General features: G+C 32.4%; 2 protein-coding genes across 3 annotated transcripts in view; both read right to left on the bottom strand.

Moving 5' to 3' along the window:
* Positions 1–16,353, bottom strand: part of LOC107067261 (uncharacterized) — a 43,780-nt gene that overhangs the window by 2,216 nt on the left and 25,211 nt on the right. Inside the window, 3 exon segments of the mRNA XM_089174024.1 lie at positions 81–5,994; positions 5,997–6,155; positions 6,158–9,610. Coding sequence (XP_089030150.1) covers positions 155–5,994; positions 5,997–6,155; positions 6,158–9,610 — 9,452 coding nt within the window. The 3' untranslated portion in view covers positions 81–154.
* LOC149032128 (uncharacterized) lies at positions 11,899–16,345 on the bottom strand. Of its 2 annotated transcripts, none has more exons than XM_089174030.1 (2): positions 14,867–16,345; positions 11,899–13,953 (listed from the first exon to the last, which is right to left on the bottom strand). In XM_089174030.1, exon 2 carries the CDS (start codon positions 13,774–13,776, stop codon positions 12,430–12,432), a length of 1,347 nt encoding a protein of 448 aa, XP_089030156.1. In that variant the 5' UTR covers positions 13,777–13,953; positions 14,867–16,345; the 3' UTR covers positions 11,899–12,429. The 2 variants fall into 2 exon arrangements, with proteins under 2 accessions (XP_089030156.1, XP_089030157.1); XM_089174031.1 differs by having other exon boundaries at positions 14,871–16,345.

The raw sequence follows: 16,353 nt of genomic DNA, 5'->3' as shown, positions 1-16,353 counted from the left end.
TTATTATTATTATTGTTATTATTTACTTTTAAAGTGATGAAAATGAATGAAAGTGAATCTAATTATAAAATTATACATACCTATATATATATATATTATAAATATATATATATATGGATCATATATATATTATTTTTTGTATTTATGATGTTTCTTATGTTTTACTACTTGATGGTAATTCAGATGTATCTTGTTTAGCAATATTTGTATCCGTCGATGAACTTTGTTCTACAGAATGTTCGGTTGTTAATCTTTCATGACGATTATTACTATCTTCGTGTACATCATTATCGGTTTGACCAATTATCGGTACATCTAATGAATCTGACGACATACGTCTCCCATTGCTAAATTGTTCAGCTACGTCCAATTGTGCATCTCTGGTATCTCTTACATTGTTCAACGAATCAGAACTTAACGATGGAAAATCTAACGTTGTTTTCATTTCCAAAGAATCTGAACTCTGACACAACGGATGATGCTTTTTATCCGCATTATCTTCCAATTCTAAGGAATCCGTACTTGTTTCCATGATATTAGTATCTTTGGCACGTTGTTGTAAGTCCTCGGTCTCTATTAATACTGGTACAATTGCTTCAGAACCAGTTTTTTCAATATCGGTTATTTCTATTTGTGAAATATCTTCCGTAGTGTCATCCTGACGATCTAATCTTTCTACGTTTGACTGTGCTATACGTATAATTTCATCAATTTCTTTGATTCTCTTTTCATAATCATCTGAACCCGAAGTACTTGGATTTATTGATCCGGCAGCACTAGTTTCTGATTTACGTTGAATACTTTCCAATTTGTAACGATTTTCAGGACTTTCGTGTTCCAATAGATCCTCTTCTTCCCTGGCACGTAGTTCAATCAAATGTGCTTCCCTACATGCCCTTTCCAAACCTTCAAAATCTTTCAACGAAGACAAAGATATATCGTCACCGTGACCAGATCTACTGGTCATGTACCTTCTTGGAAGACTACCATTGTTAATGGAATCCTGAGAACCGCATTGCAATCTTCTTAAATTTTCTGCAGCTACGGCACTTTCCAAATGTTCGAATTCCTGTAATGAACTTAACGAAACTGTGTCATGATCAGATGGTTTAGTGAAATATTTCTTTCCAGCTAATACATCGTAATCTGGAGTACTACCAAAACTACCACGCATACTACCAACGCTTCCTATCGATTCTTTATGACTTCCTAAACTTCCAAATCGACTACTACCAGCTTCGAAATCAGTGATCTCTTCTTCTTTGATATCTTCTAACGGGCCACGATCGTATTCGATATCGTAGACCCTTGCATCAGCGTGAAATTGCATTTCTATCCATTTCTTACCAGTTTCGTATGGTTCCTCGTCAGAATACGATTGTGAATATTGATCGTCGTTTGATGCTTGTGGTGGACTTTCTTCAGATTCAAAATCAAATAATTCATTGTTACGGGAAGCTTGACTCGTTGATACTTGAGAATCTTCTTTACTTTCGGTTATCAAATTTTCCAAATCTCGATCATATTGTTTACTACTTATTTGTGGTATTGAAGTAATACGTATACTTTTACCTTCAGAATCAAATTCTTCTGCTTCACGACCAACTTCTTCTATTACTACGAAATCGTCTATGATGTCAGGTTTATCAACGAGTTCAAATGAATCGCTACCAGGTGATTCTGAACGTTCGGATTTAGCTTTTTCCACAACCGTATCGATAGACAATCCGGAAGCTGATGATGTTGACATACTTGCTTGTTGCAACATTGAATGAGTTGACGTTTTCATAGCCAACGTTTCAGCACTTTCCTCTGGTGTACCTGGTAGTTCAGATTTAGGTTCCAAAGAATCTGGTTCCATGCTTAACATATCAAGCGACTCGTCTGATGGTTTATCTTCAATTTCGGTATCCCCCTCGATAGTTTTCATCGTAATTTGTTCACCAGGTATTTCTATAGTCGTGTCAATAACCTGAGTAGAAATAACTTGTGTCGATACACTTTGAATACCATCTTCTGTAACCCTAGCCGTCATTATATCAACCGATTGAACTGCACCAGGTGTTACGACAAATGCAGAAGTAGCGAAATCAATTCCCTTGGTATCTTGTTCCAATATAGGTTCGTCTACGTCAGTGTCAAGTGTTGCATTATCATCAACGATCTGTTGGAATATCATTTCGGATGATCTCTTCATTCTACATGGTATATTACCATCGATTGTATCCATGACAGCAGCAGCATCGTCTATGGGTATATCGCTACCCGATGAATCGGATTCAACATGTTCCAAATCTACGTGTTCTTCTTCTTCTTCCACCATCCCCTTGTTGTCGTCGTCGGCATCACCTTCAGATGCTACCAATGTTTCTGATAATTCGCTGGTACTATCGATACTACCAAGATGGCCTGAACTAAACGAACTTAAAGATTTCATAGATTCGCGAGAACTTAATGTACTCACGGCAGTTTGGTATTCTTGGGAGGTTGGCCTTGACGTTGTTGCTGCGGTCGTTGAATGTTCAGTCGACATCATGGCAGTCTCATACTCGGATGTTGTACCAGATGGCGGCATCGTAGTAGCAGATTGAAGAGCTTCAACGTCTGATGAACTTGGTCTACTACCGCTACCAATTTCGTAGTCGCATGATTGATAATTGCTACTCTCACCGGAACTGGAACCAGGATCTACCTCACTCTCGGATGTTACTTTTTTCGATGACCTAGCTGGTTTGTGACGTCTCCTTGGAACTGGTTGAGGTGGGTGCAACGACGATGAACTCTCATCTTTGTATTCTACGTCTGAGCATGATCTGCTGGCTGGTACGGGACTTGGACGCGTATCATCGTCATCCTCTTTGCTTTCTTCTTCATGAACGGCAGATAGAGTTTCCGTTTCAGATTTTTCTAGTTCCATCTCAATATCCATACATACCTTTTCTTTATTAATATCCATTTCATCGTCACCGGATGCTTCGAATTCGATATCTTCCGAACCACTTTCTTCCGTGGCCACAGTTGTTATTTCTTTCTCGTATAATTGTGATTGGTCAACTTTTTCCTCGGCCAATAATGTTTCTTCTTCTTCTTTTTCAACTTCTTCTTCTTCTTCTTCTTCTTTAGTAATCTTCGTCGTTTCTTTATCTACGGTTACTCGTTCTAATGACGGTGGTCTGTATAAAAAGGGTAAATCATTTGGTATTGATTCAGTTTGTAATTTAAATTGAAATTCAGAAGGAGAATCTTTGATTTGTATTACAGTCTCACTGTTCTCACTGAGTTCCTCTATCAAATCTTGTCTCGCTGCCTCTAACGATTCCTTAACTTCTGCTATTTCTTTCTTAACAACTTGATCTAATACCGTAATGGCGTATCGTGCACTTAAATCAACCTCAGGAAGATCTTCTTTCTTTATTTTAAAGGCACATGTATCGGAAGAAGATGTAGATGAAGTTATCGTACTAGCTTTTCCTGCTGCAACTGCAGCAGCAGCAGCTGCTGCTGCTGCTGCTTTGTCACGTTTTTCAAAACCTTTCTCAATATGTCTTTTATAATCATCGCTAGAAATTTTGATTTTGGTTATACAAGTTTCTGTTGATTCTCTTGTAACACTGTGATCATCAGTCTTTTGGGTATCCTCTTCCAATGGAATCCCAGCAGCAACGTATTGTTTTTGAATTTCTTCCAAAATCTTAACACTTTCATCCAACGATTCTAATTTTTCTTCCGTTACTTTTTCTTCAGTGATATCTTCTTCCAACTGATCTTCTTTCTTCTCCATTAACGATTTATCTTCGATGTCTTCTTCAACTTGTTCAATCTTCACCGTAACTTCTGCTTTTATTTCAGATTTTTCTTTGTCAGTGTCGAGTTTTTCTTTATCTGTAATTACATCGAATCTACTGGAATCGGCTATTTTCATTTCGCTCAATTTTATTTTAGCTTCTTCCAATGATAAAGATGTACCTTTGGTCATTGTTAAATCTTCAGTAGGTGTTTTAGCTTCATATTCGCGTTTTAACGTATCAACTAATTCTTGACAACTAATTTCTAATTTATTTTCTATCAATTCACTTTCAACGTCTTGATCGGCAACAGGAATGACGGTAAACTTAGTCTTGGTTATAGTAATCACCGTACCATCATCAATGACGGATTCTTTAACAGATTCTATAACGCTTAAATCATCGGAAGATTTCGTAGCAGATTCTTGTTCCAAATCAGCTGAATCACTTTGAGATGATAATCTTTGTTTCTTAATGGTAGTCTCGTATTCTTCCAATTCTTGATTAAAAACTTGTGATGGTTGTAACGTCTCAGATATTTCAATCTTTTCATCACCTATCATCCAATTGACCGGTTTTATTTCAAGATCGTGTTTTAATTTTAATCTAGGTGATACCAAAGGTGGACTTTCAATTTCAAAACTGTCAGCTCTTTTAACACCACTAATCTCATATTTTTCTGTCGTAGTGATAGGAATTTGTTCGTGTACCAGAGAATAATCAACATTGATGTCTTCCGACACTGTACTAGGACTAAATGTCATGTCACGTTCTTGAGCAATCCTTTCCAATGAATCTACTGCTACACTTTCGTGCAACGATGAAATAGTTTTACCAGTATCCTCAGAAATCTTATATTCGTCCATTTCTAATGATGGTACGTCTACGGAATCTTGTCTGGATTGACTACCAATACCTGGTTCTAAGATTTCCAATACTCTGGCACCAGAAACATCGTACATTATTTGTTTATCCTTTGACAAACTTATGTCATATTGTGGTCCAAACGATTCCCTTTGCAACGATTCAGCTTGAGCGCTAGATCTATCTGATGGTAATTTTTCTGATTGTTGACTAAACGTAGTTGGTTTGGTTATATCCTCGAGTTCATTCGTATCAACATCCATTGTCTCTTCTAATTCTAATTGATCTTCTAATTCTATTTGATCAGATATACTACTAGAACTCAAGGTGATATCTTTGAGAGCTGATTTGCCATAAGATAACATAACCTCTTTATCATGATACGAAGATAATTCATCTTTCGTCAAATCCTCGCTAATACTGGTCGATCTTTTATCATCTTTTGATATTTCTGATTTAAATTTGATCAGTTTGTCAATCTCATTGGTTGATTCTTGTTGTTGTACATCGCTACTTTTTTTCATAATACTTTGAAATTTTTTCGTCAAATCATCGGCTAATTTTTCATGATCAGTCTCAATGACACTTTCTTTAACCAATTGTTTTAAATAATTACTATCAACGATACCACCAGATTCTGTAATTGATGATCTCTTTTTGATTTCACTTTCAATAGATTCTATCAATGATTCGACTATCTGTTTAGCTTCTATTTCTTTAGCTGCACGTAATTGTTGATCCTCCAATGTTTCTTCCATCTTTTCATCCGGTTTTTTCCATTCCTTTTTAACGGATACCAATTTTTCATCAATTTTACTGTCACTCGGTATAAAGTGTTTAGCATCGAAACTTTCAACAGTTTCTTTATGGGATTCCCCTTTGCTCACCATTTCTACTTTACCCAAATCTTCGAATATTTTAAATTTAGATGATGTTGGTTCTTTACTATCTTTGACTTTATTTTCCTCTTCTTTTTGTTTACTAATTCTAACAGCTATATCAACGTCACTTTCCTTCAATTTACTAACACCAGATTCCTCGGTCATGATACCTTCCTTGTCTTCCAATTTCTTCAACAATTGTTCTTTCTTAGCTTCAATTCTACTTTGTTTAGCACTAGCATCTATAATTTCTTGTCCATCCGTCAAATTAATCGACAACTTTTGTACACCAGTTTCATCGATTTTTTTCATTTTACTTTGTTCCATTTCCATCGTTTCACCGGAAGTTTCTCTTTTCAATTTTGTCTCGGACAATTTTTTACTTTCCAATTGTTCCTTTTCTTCATGTTGAATAAATTTATCAGTACCTTTGGAAATTTCTGAAGATACTATTTCTTTTTTTCCAATTTGCTCGATGCCTTGTGATCAATTTTAGATAATTTGATCGTATCTTTTTCAGTTGTCTCGTCAGGTGATTTAAATCCTTTTTGTGGATCTGTATAAGTTTGTGAAAACGTTTGTGTTTCACTTTTCGATGTTGTTTCTTGACTGGATGATTTTTTTCTGTTACAGTACAAGTTTCCGTTTCTGTTTTAACGTGATAACCCTTTTTAATATCTTTTTCTGATTTCATCGTTGAAGTATCTATGATACGTTTAGGAATACGTGATTCAAATTCTTTTTTCTTATCCACAGGTGATGTAATACTGTATTCTTGTTGTTGTTGTTGTTGTTGTTGTTGTTGTTGTTGTTGTTTAGATTCGATTGTAGTAGTTTTACTCTTGAGTTCTTTGTGATTTCTATCCTTTTCAACTTTAGCCATTGAAATTGGTATACGTGATTCAAATTCTTTTCTTATTATCTTTGTATTATCACCTTCTATAATGATTTTTTCATGTGAAATTTGATCATCATCTTTTTCTAAATCATCAGTCTTGACTTTTTGTACTTCTGAAATATCTTTTACACTTGTTATCATTTTTTGATCATCTATCAATTTGTCATCCAAATTGGTAGAAGGAATGAAATGTTCTTCGTATAATACTTTTGGTTCTAAACTAGTTTCAGGAACATTTATTATTTCAGTAGTTACAGGCACATCTTCGTCACCTTCAATTTGAACAGTTTTCGTAACCTTTTCTTGTACCAAACTACCATCTTCCTGTACTTTCCATATTATTGTTGTTTCTTCTTTAATAACACGTCTACTACTACCAGTTGACGATACATCCTTAACCAAACTTCTATCCTGCAACGAAATATCTTCCTTCTGTTCCAATTGTTTAGAATGTAATTGCACTAATTCCATTTCCATAGTTCTTTTAGGTGATCCCATAGATAATGAAGTTTCACCGTGTTCCATTAAATATTCCTTTTGTAATTCCAATTCGTGTTTTTCGACAAATCTATCCATGTGTTCTGGTAATTCTTGTTGATGTATTTCTCTAGCTTCCTCGATTGATCTTTCCAATTGTTCCGGTAAAATTTGTACCAATTTAACCTCTTCTTCCATTTCTTTTTCCAATTTCTCGTATTCATCTTTTTCAATGTCCATCTTTTCTTTTTCCTTTAATTCAGCTTCCTGTTTTCTTTGTAATTCTTCAGCTGCTTTCCTTTTAGCTTCTTCCTCTTCTTGTTTCTTCTTTAATTCTTCAGCTGCTTTTCTTTTAGCTTCTTCTTCTGCCTCTTGTTTCTTTTTCAATTCTTCAGCTTCCTTTTTCTTCCTAGCTTCCTCTTCCTCTTGTTTCTTTTTCAGTTCAGCTTCTTTTCTTTTAGCTTCTTCTTCTGCTTCCTTTTTCTTCCTAGCTTCCTCTTCTTCTTGTTTCTTTTTTAATTCTTCAGCTGCTTTTCTTTTAGCTTCCTCTTCTGCTTCTTGTTTCTTTTTCAATTCTTCAGCTTCCTTTTTCTTCCTAGCTTCCTCTTCTTCTTGTTTCTTTTTTAATTCTTCAGCTGCTTTTCTTTTAGCTTCTTCTTCTGCTTCTTGTTTCTTTTTCAATTCTTCAGCTTCCTTTTTCTTCCTAGCTTCCTCTTCCTCTTGTTTCTTTTTCAGTTCAGCTTCTTTTCTCTTAGCTTCTTCTTCTGCTTCCTTTTTCTTTCTAGCTTCTTCTTCTTCTTGTTTCTTTTTCAATTCTTCAGCTGCTTTCCTTTTAGCTTCTTCTTCTTCCTGTTTCTTTTTCAGTTCAGCTTCTTTTCTTTTAGCTTCTTCTTCTGCTTCCTTTTTCTTTCTAGCTTCTTCTTCTTCTTGTTTCTTTTTCAATTCAGCTTCTTTTCGTTTAGCTTCTTCTTCAGCTTCCTTTTTCTTCCTAGCTTCCTCTTCCTCTTGTTTCTTTTTCAGTTCAGCTTCTTTCCTTTTAGCTTCTTCTTCTGCTTCTTTTTTCTTCCTAGCTTCTTCTTCAGCTTCCTTTTTCTTCCTAGCTTCCTCTTCCTCTTGTTTCTTTTTCAGTTCAGCTTCTTTTCTTTTAGCTTCTTCTTCTGCTTCTTTTTTCTTTCTAGCTTCTTCTTCTTCTTGTTTCTTTTTCAGTTCAGCTGCTTTTCTCTTAGCTTCTTCTTCTGCTTCTTTTTTCTTTCTAGCTTCCTCTTCTTCTTGTTTCTTTTTCAATTCTTCAGCTGCTTTTCTTTTAGCTTCCTCTTCTTCTTGTTTCTTTTTTAATTCTTCGGCTGCTTTTCTTTTAGCTTCCTCTTCTTCTTGTTTCTTTTTTAGTTCTTCAGCTGCTTTTCTTTTAGCTTCCTCTTCTTCTTGTTTCTTTTTTAGTTCAGCTTCTTTCCTCTTAGCTTCTTCTTCTGCTTCCTTTTTCTTCCTAGCTTCTTCTTCTTCTTGTTTCTTTTTCAGTTCAGCTGCTTTTCTTTTAGCTTCCTCTTCTTCTTGTTTCTTTTTTAATTCTTCAGCTGCTTTTCTTTTAGCTTCTTCTTCTTCTTCTTGTTTCTTTTTCAGTTCAGCTTCTTTCCTCTTAGCTTCTTCTTCAGCTTCCTTCTTCTTCCTAGCTTCTTCTTCCTCTTGTTTCTTTTTCAATTCAGCTTCTTTCCTTTTAGCTTCTTCTTCCTCTTGTTTTTTCTTTAATTCAGCTTCTTTTCTCTTATTCTCCTCTTCCTCTTGTTTCTTTTTCAATTCAGTTTCTTTTCTCTTAACTTCTTCATCCTCCTCCTCCTCCTTCTTCTTCTTCTTCTTAAATTCAGTTTCCTTTCTCTTATTTTCCTCTTCCTTCAATTTTCTCTCTAACTCAGCAGCCCTCTTTTTAATATCAACACTATCCATCCCTTCATCCTCTTTCCTCTCATCCTCCCTTTTTTCTCCAACCACCTCACGAACTGTTGATTCAATCCTTTTATGAATTATTCTCTCCTCGTATTCTTTCTTAACAATTTCGTGCACCTTAATCTTACGTATAACTTCATCCTCAATTTCATATTCTTCCTTTTTCAATTCGTCACTCTCATCCTCATCCTTTTCCTCAACGTGACTAGATTTAGATTCTTTTCCCTCATGTTCAACATCAACAGATTTATCTGAACGTTTAATTTTAACACCTTTCACATCTTTGTCAGATTTAATTGTATCCTGTTGTTGTTGTTGTTGGGGAGTTAATTTAACAACAGCAGGTACCTTGCTCAATTCCTTTTGTATTTGTTCTTCAAAATAATGTGCCTTTTCTGCTACAGAACATTCCGAGATATCCGGTATATTAACATTTTCCATAGTATCAGAACCCACCGATGTTACTTCAGTTATTTCTTCCTCCGATACAACATTTTGCATATACTCGCTGTCACTTTCGTTAACCGTTAATTGTGATGTCCTTGATACTTCAGATTCTGAACGTTGATAACTTTCCCTCTTCTTCGATATATCCTCCCAAAATTTTCTCTTCTCCGAATATGTTTGTTTTTCAATGCTAGGCGACAAATCGTAATCCTCATTTTGCCCTGATATTTGTTTAGTGGGATAACTAGCATCTACGGATGATTCTAGGGGATAAGAAGAAGCCGCTTTTTGTGCAAGGGATTCGTGGATAGTAGCGGCATCTAGAACAACCAAGAAATTTATGCGAATATTATTTTTCTTTATTTTTTATTATTTTATTTTTTTTTATTTTTTTCTTTTTTTCTATTTTTATTTGTCAAAACATCAATTTTATAATCAATTGGGTTACATCGTGTTTTTATTTTTTGTGTTTTCTTTGATTTGTTTTTTGCAGGGGGTGTACTTTACAATTCTTCCCTCCCCCCTCCTTTTTTTCTATATTCTCGTCGTTTTTTTTTTACTCACTCACACACTCTCAATTTTCTATATTTTTTTTATATTTTTTGTAATTGTTATTATTATTATTTTATTTAACTATCGTCGTCTCGTGCGATACGTGTAAACATTTTTTTTATTTTTTTAAATTGCAAAATAAAAAGCACATTATTTTCTATGTATATATATATTATTGAATTTATTCATAAACTTTTTTTGTTAACTGTACATTTAACAACCAACACCGTTATTCTATAATTAAATAATATATATATATATATATTTATTGTTTTTAACAACAAAAAACGAGAACTATTAATTAGTCATCAATTTCTATTTTTTTTTTTTTTTTTTTTAACATTTAACGTGTTTATATTCTTTTAAATGTATAACGTTGTATATATATATATATAAATTGGGATCTCTGGCAGGAGCGTGGCTTACTCTAGCGGCAAAAATATGAACTAGAGTCTGGAGGTTGCTCTGTGCATTACTTTTATAACCAAAATAGAGAACAACGTTTATAACATTATCATTGTTGTTTGTAATTAAATGAAATAAAATGAAACTTACATTGTAAGAAATTTTTAAATTTGCTTGCACAAAATCAAGCAATAAAAATTTTGTTCTGTGATGAAAGCGTATTAAATGCTGGACATGTGATTAAGTGTGGACAAGTACCAAGTCGTGTAATTTTAAATCAGCTTTGTCAGCAATTCGACCTAACGACTCTAGTTTTGAATTTAGCCACCAGATAGCGTATTTAAGTGCTAGAGATCCCAATCAGTGAAGCCAGATTGTGGAACATTTCTACCCCTTCTCTCGAGACCAGCACGCCTCGCACACAACAAAATGTTACGTGTCGGTGTGTCGGGAAACCGAAAGAAGCCGAGGGAAGTCGAGATTAGCTGCGCGACAGAGGAGAAATAATACCCCCACCACGCGCCGCGGAGAAATACATGGACACAATACACATTGTTTTACACATTGTTTTACACATTGTTCAAATATGTTTGTGTTCATGTATTTCTCCGCGGCGCGTGGTGGGGGTATTATTTCTCCTCTGTCGCGCAGCTAATCTCGACTTCCCTCGGCTTCTTTCGGTTTCCCGACACACCGACACGTAACATTTCATTGTGTGTGAAGCATGCTGGTCTCGAGAGAAGGGGTAGAAATGTTCCACAATCTGGCTTCACTGATCCCAATATATATATTTTGTTTATATTTCTTTTTTTCGGTTTTCGTTTTTTCTTTCTCTCTTTTATAATTTGTTAACATTAACGTATATATATATATATATGCATGAAATTTGTGTTTTGTTTTTTATTTTCATTTTTTTTTTTAAAGAAGTTGAAGAGATAGGTTATGTTCTGTTTATTATCCTATATTTATATTATTATTCCATACGGTTGTCTATGATTATGTTGACGACGGCAGTTTTTTTGCCTGCAATTATAACAAATTGATCTATAATAAAAAATGTCGCATTATTTTAATCACCATCAAAAAGAAAAAAGAAAAAAGAAAAAAAAAATCAAAAATCAAAATTTGAAAATATAATGTAATATAATATTTCTTTTTGTTTTTTTTTTGTTTCGAATAAAACAAAAATAATTAATACAAAATGTAATTTTAATTTTAATTATAGTCTAATTGCAAAATAAAATGTCCGTCGCATTTTTTTGGTCTTCATTTTCTTTTTTTTTTTTTTTTTTGGTTAGAATAAATTATGATGAGAAAAAAAAAGAAAAGGAAAGATTATTGCATAAATAAATAAATAAATAAAACTATATTTTTATTCACGAGAACGACCAATGTAATGATATTTTCCTTTTTCCCGCCAATAAACAACATATTTCTCAATCGTTTAGTATTAGTATTATTATTATTATTATTATTCAATTATTATATTCTCAAAAATAAAATAAATTAATCAATTATTTTATACAGATATAATTTTTTGCATGGGTGCAAAAAAGAAAACTACATATATATATATGTATAAATAAATTCTTATAACCCCCCACCCCAATCTCCAATGAAAACATAAGTCAAAAAAGAAATTTAAAAAAAATATAAATGAAAGATATAAAATTAAAATTAAATTAACAAATAAATTTCAAACAATAATATACAATATCATAATCCTTTTTCAACAAAAAAAAAAAAAAAACTATTCAATTAAAAATTAAATTCATATACAGTATAATCTCACTAATCCGGCACTTCAATAGACCGATACGTCCAATAATCCGGCACTTCAATAGACCGATATTTCCAATAATCCGGCACCCACCGCCAGCGCCACTCTCGCCCCCTCTACGCCTATGCGCTCCGTTGCCGCGTCGTCGTCTAGCAGTCTAACCTCAAAACTTATCACTTTTTTTCTCTATATTCCAGTAATCCGAACATTCCAATAATCCGGCACCCTCTGGTTTTTAATAGCGCCGGATTAGTGAGATTGTACTGTATATTATATAATATATCCACATATCCACATATTTCTCGTATTTGTCTGTATCTGTATCTGTGTGTGTATGTGTGTGTAGTTTTTCTTTCCCATTTTTTCTATAAATACAATTATTAATAATATTATAAATAAAATTCAATCGACATCTTCAACATCGGTATGAGAATCAGCAATATTTAAATCATCCTGATTATCCTTAACACCAAGCATGTTATCAGTTTTATTAACATTTGTCATAATTATTTGACTAGCTACTAAAACATCCAAATCATCGTATAAAACACGTTGACTAGAAGAAGCTTTTGGTATATCATCATTATCATTATCATTATCATCAGACATTTCCATATCTTCACTATCAGTATTTGGTAATGTAGTAGGGTTATCAAACGAATTATAATTTTCATTGTCATTGGATTTCAATTCCTTGGACATACGATTACGTATCTCAATTGAAAATGGTCCATCACCTTCCTTAGTTGTAATAGTTTCACCACCTAATCCATATAACAACGTATCATCCATCCTAGGTGTCAAATAAATAATTGGTTGTTCAATTATTTCATCATTTGACAAATCTTCAATGTCAGTATCAATTTGACAATTATTAATTTCATTTATTGTCAATTTTTTTCTATCATCATCCGACAATGTTTGATGATTATTATGTTGTTCAGTTTCAAGGTCACTGCTATAAATTTCATCAATGTCGGTTAAATTTTCAACGTAACTACCACACCTTGATCTGTTGATAACAGGTGTCGATGTTATCGTTAAATTTTCTTCATAATTTCGATCAGATTTATCAACATTTTCTATATCATCCATTGTTACTGAAATAATGGGACCTTTGGATAATTTAATTGGACTACCACCAGGAAGTGGTGGTGGTGCTCCTGGACGACCATAATTTTCCATAATTACCAATTCACCTTCCGAATCTGTGTCGGAAAAATGCATCGATGAATTATTTATCATTGCGTTCAAACGTTTTCTCGTTGACCTTGATTTACGTTTTTGTTTCGTACAAGTAACACCGCTGGCTGTTTCTTTTGATTTTGAATGAATACTTTGACATGATTTTTTCTTTACATCTTCCAAATTATTATCTAAATTGCAACATTCTTTGATTATTGTTTTTTGTTCTTCATCATGTTCGTTGATTAATTTTTGTTTGCATTTATCAACATTTTCTTCTTCTTCTTTTTCTTGAGATTCTTTTAACGTGTTGTTTGATTTATTTTCATCGTTTATTATTTTGCATTTCATGTTGCATTCATTTTTTAAACAACATTCAGACGTTTTAACATTTTTTTCACCAATCTCACAATTGATCTCTTTCAATTCGCACAAATTGTTATCAATTTTATCGACAGACGTTTCTTCCATATTTTTATCATCAATTATTTCTTTCTCTTTGTTAACTTCAATCGTCAAACTCGTCGTTTCAGTTATAGCATCGGTTTGATCCAATTTTTCCATAATAAGTTCAATTTTTGATTCTATTTTGTGTTGCACGTATTTAAATATATATGTATATATGTATATAATAATAATAATAATAATAATAACTATTATAATATTATACTTTTTATTATTTTTTTTTTCAACGTGCGTATTTTAAGTGCAAACTACTAATCAACTTAAAAAAACCTGCAACTGAAAAATCATAAAAAAAAAAAAAAAGAAAAAGAGAAAAATTAATACGTGGACAAAAAAAAATTAAAATGAACAACAACAACAACAACAACAAAGATCAAAACTCATTGTGCAAAGATAAATACAGTATTATTTTTTTTTTTTATGTGAAATTATTATTCAAAAAAAACTATATAACAAAAAAATATACATGTGTGTATGTAAGAAGAAAAAAAAATGGTCTAAAGGACATTTAACCAGTTAAGTGTGACGATCTGTGCGCAGAGAGTGCGCTCTGGTGTGTGTCACGATAATCAAGCGATGACGGATATAATCGTCAAACACAGAATAAGTGGCGCTCTGTTAAAATATTGGATAGTCAAAAAGACGACTTTATTTTAGAAAATGAACTATTTTGTTAATAATCTACACACAGTTTCTTAATATGCACATATATTTATACATAACTAGCAAAACGTTGTTTTGCCATATAAATTATTACCTTATACCGCCATCTGTTAGAATTTTATCGAATTAACAGAGATAATCATGACTCTTTGTTAATAAACAAATATTGCGATTATAAATTGAGATATTAACTATCCTATCTTTCAAGTTGGAAGAAACTGCACACATTGTGCAAAATTTTATTAAAATTGGTTCAATAATTTAGGAGTCCATTGCGGACAAACAACGTGACACGTAATTTATATATATTAAGAAGATAAACGGAAAAATTAGAGAAAAAAATCGAATATTTAATAGAAGTTAAAAATTTATTCTTGACTTTTACGCATGACGAATATAGACGTCATAAAACACCAAATTTTGTCACATCTCTCATGACGGATATAATCGTCAAACACGCTTAACTGGTTAAAAAGAAGAAAAAAAAACAACAAATTGAAGGAAAGAAAAAAATGGAAGAACTCACTCACGTTTTTTTTCTTTTTTTTTTCGTAGAATTCAAATTGAGAATATTACTCAAGCATATAATATAAACATGTAAGGGTTTTGTTTTTGGGTCTTAAAGAAAGTAAAATTATTTATATAATAATATTTTGACTGTGTTCTCTCCTCGACGATTAGGTTAAAACTAAAGAAGAAAACTGTCTCAGCACCTTCCTAGAGCATTTGTTGAGACTCTTAAACGTATATAATTAAATTATGGAAGCCTCAGCACTCAATCTTTTTAAGCCATAAGTGGATTGTGACATATTTTATTATTTTTACCTTAAATATAACAAGTTAAGATAACAAAAAAAATACATTTTTAACAAATATACAATTAAAAATGAACAAGAAAAAAATATTATCAAATATAAATAATATTTATTTAATTAATAATAATAATAATTATAATTATTATTATATTTGTTAAACGTTTGATTTATAATAAACTTAAAATATGAATGTTATAGCTCGGGAGAGCCAGTGACATTTTTTTGTCAGTCATTTTAACCCTGACCATAATTTGTAGAATGTTAAATTTAGTTGCGCTTTAAAGTATAGTGACCGTCAGCTGGCGCATTAGCGGTGGGTAGGCCAACGGGAGCACCGAAAACACTTTAAATAAAAAAAATCGTCAGCTGGCTGTATGTCGGTGGAAAAGCCGTCAACTAGCCATGATGAAAACGCGTAAAAAAAGTTTTAAGTTTATCAAATTCTTTTCTTTTTTTTTTTTTATCAACTCTATGAATTTCAGCCGGGTTAAAATGACTGAAACTCAAAATTTTTTTAAAGTGTTTTCGATGCTCCCGTTGGCCAACCCACCGCTAATGCGCCAGCTGACGGTCACTATGCTTTAAAGCGCAACTAAAATTAACATTCTACAAATTATGGTCAGGATTAAAATTGGTCGCCAAAAACTATCACTGACTTCCGGGCTATTACTTTCTTCCTATTCGTAGAAGAAAACAAAAACAAACAAATAGAAAATAATAATTATATTTTGAAACGTTTTCTTTTTTTGCACCTTGCATTGCAAAACATAAAAATCCCCCTAGTTTTTTTTTCCCCAGTGATTAACTTAATTCTTATGTGTGTTAAGTATGTGAGTGTGTGTTTAAATATTTTTTTTAATTTTCTTACTTATTATAATTAACACTAGATATATACCACCATTTTCAATATATTTCTACCACACTAGTCAAAATGACTGGTGTATGTAAAAAATACTTTACGAGGCTTCCAGTTTTTATTTATTTTTACAAAATAAGAAAAAATGTTTAACAATAATAATTTTAATAGATAAATGGATCTATAGATATCTTAAAATAACAAAACACTTAATTATTAACAGAAATCATTAAAAATGGCTGATCTGTTATATCTAGTGTTAAATAAATATATATTATATATTTTCTATTATATTATTATATAATGTAATATATAAATAAATATATATATATATATATATAT

This window comes from Polistes dominula, unplaced genomic scaffold (genome assembly GCF_049000335.1).
Source record: "Polistes dominula isolate Pdom_NZ unplaced genomic scaffold, Pdom_raw_medaka contig_75, whole genome shotgun sequence".
Taxonomy (NCBI): Eukaryota; Metazoa; Arthropoda; class Insecta; order Hymenoptera; family Vespidae; genus Polistes; species Polistes dominula.
This window is presented reverse-complemented; position numbering and strand designations above follow the sequence as displayed.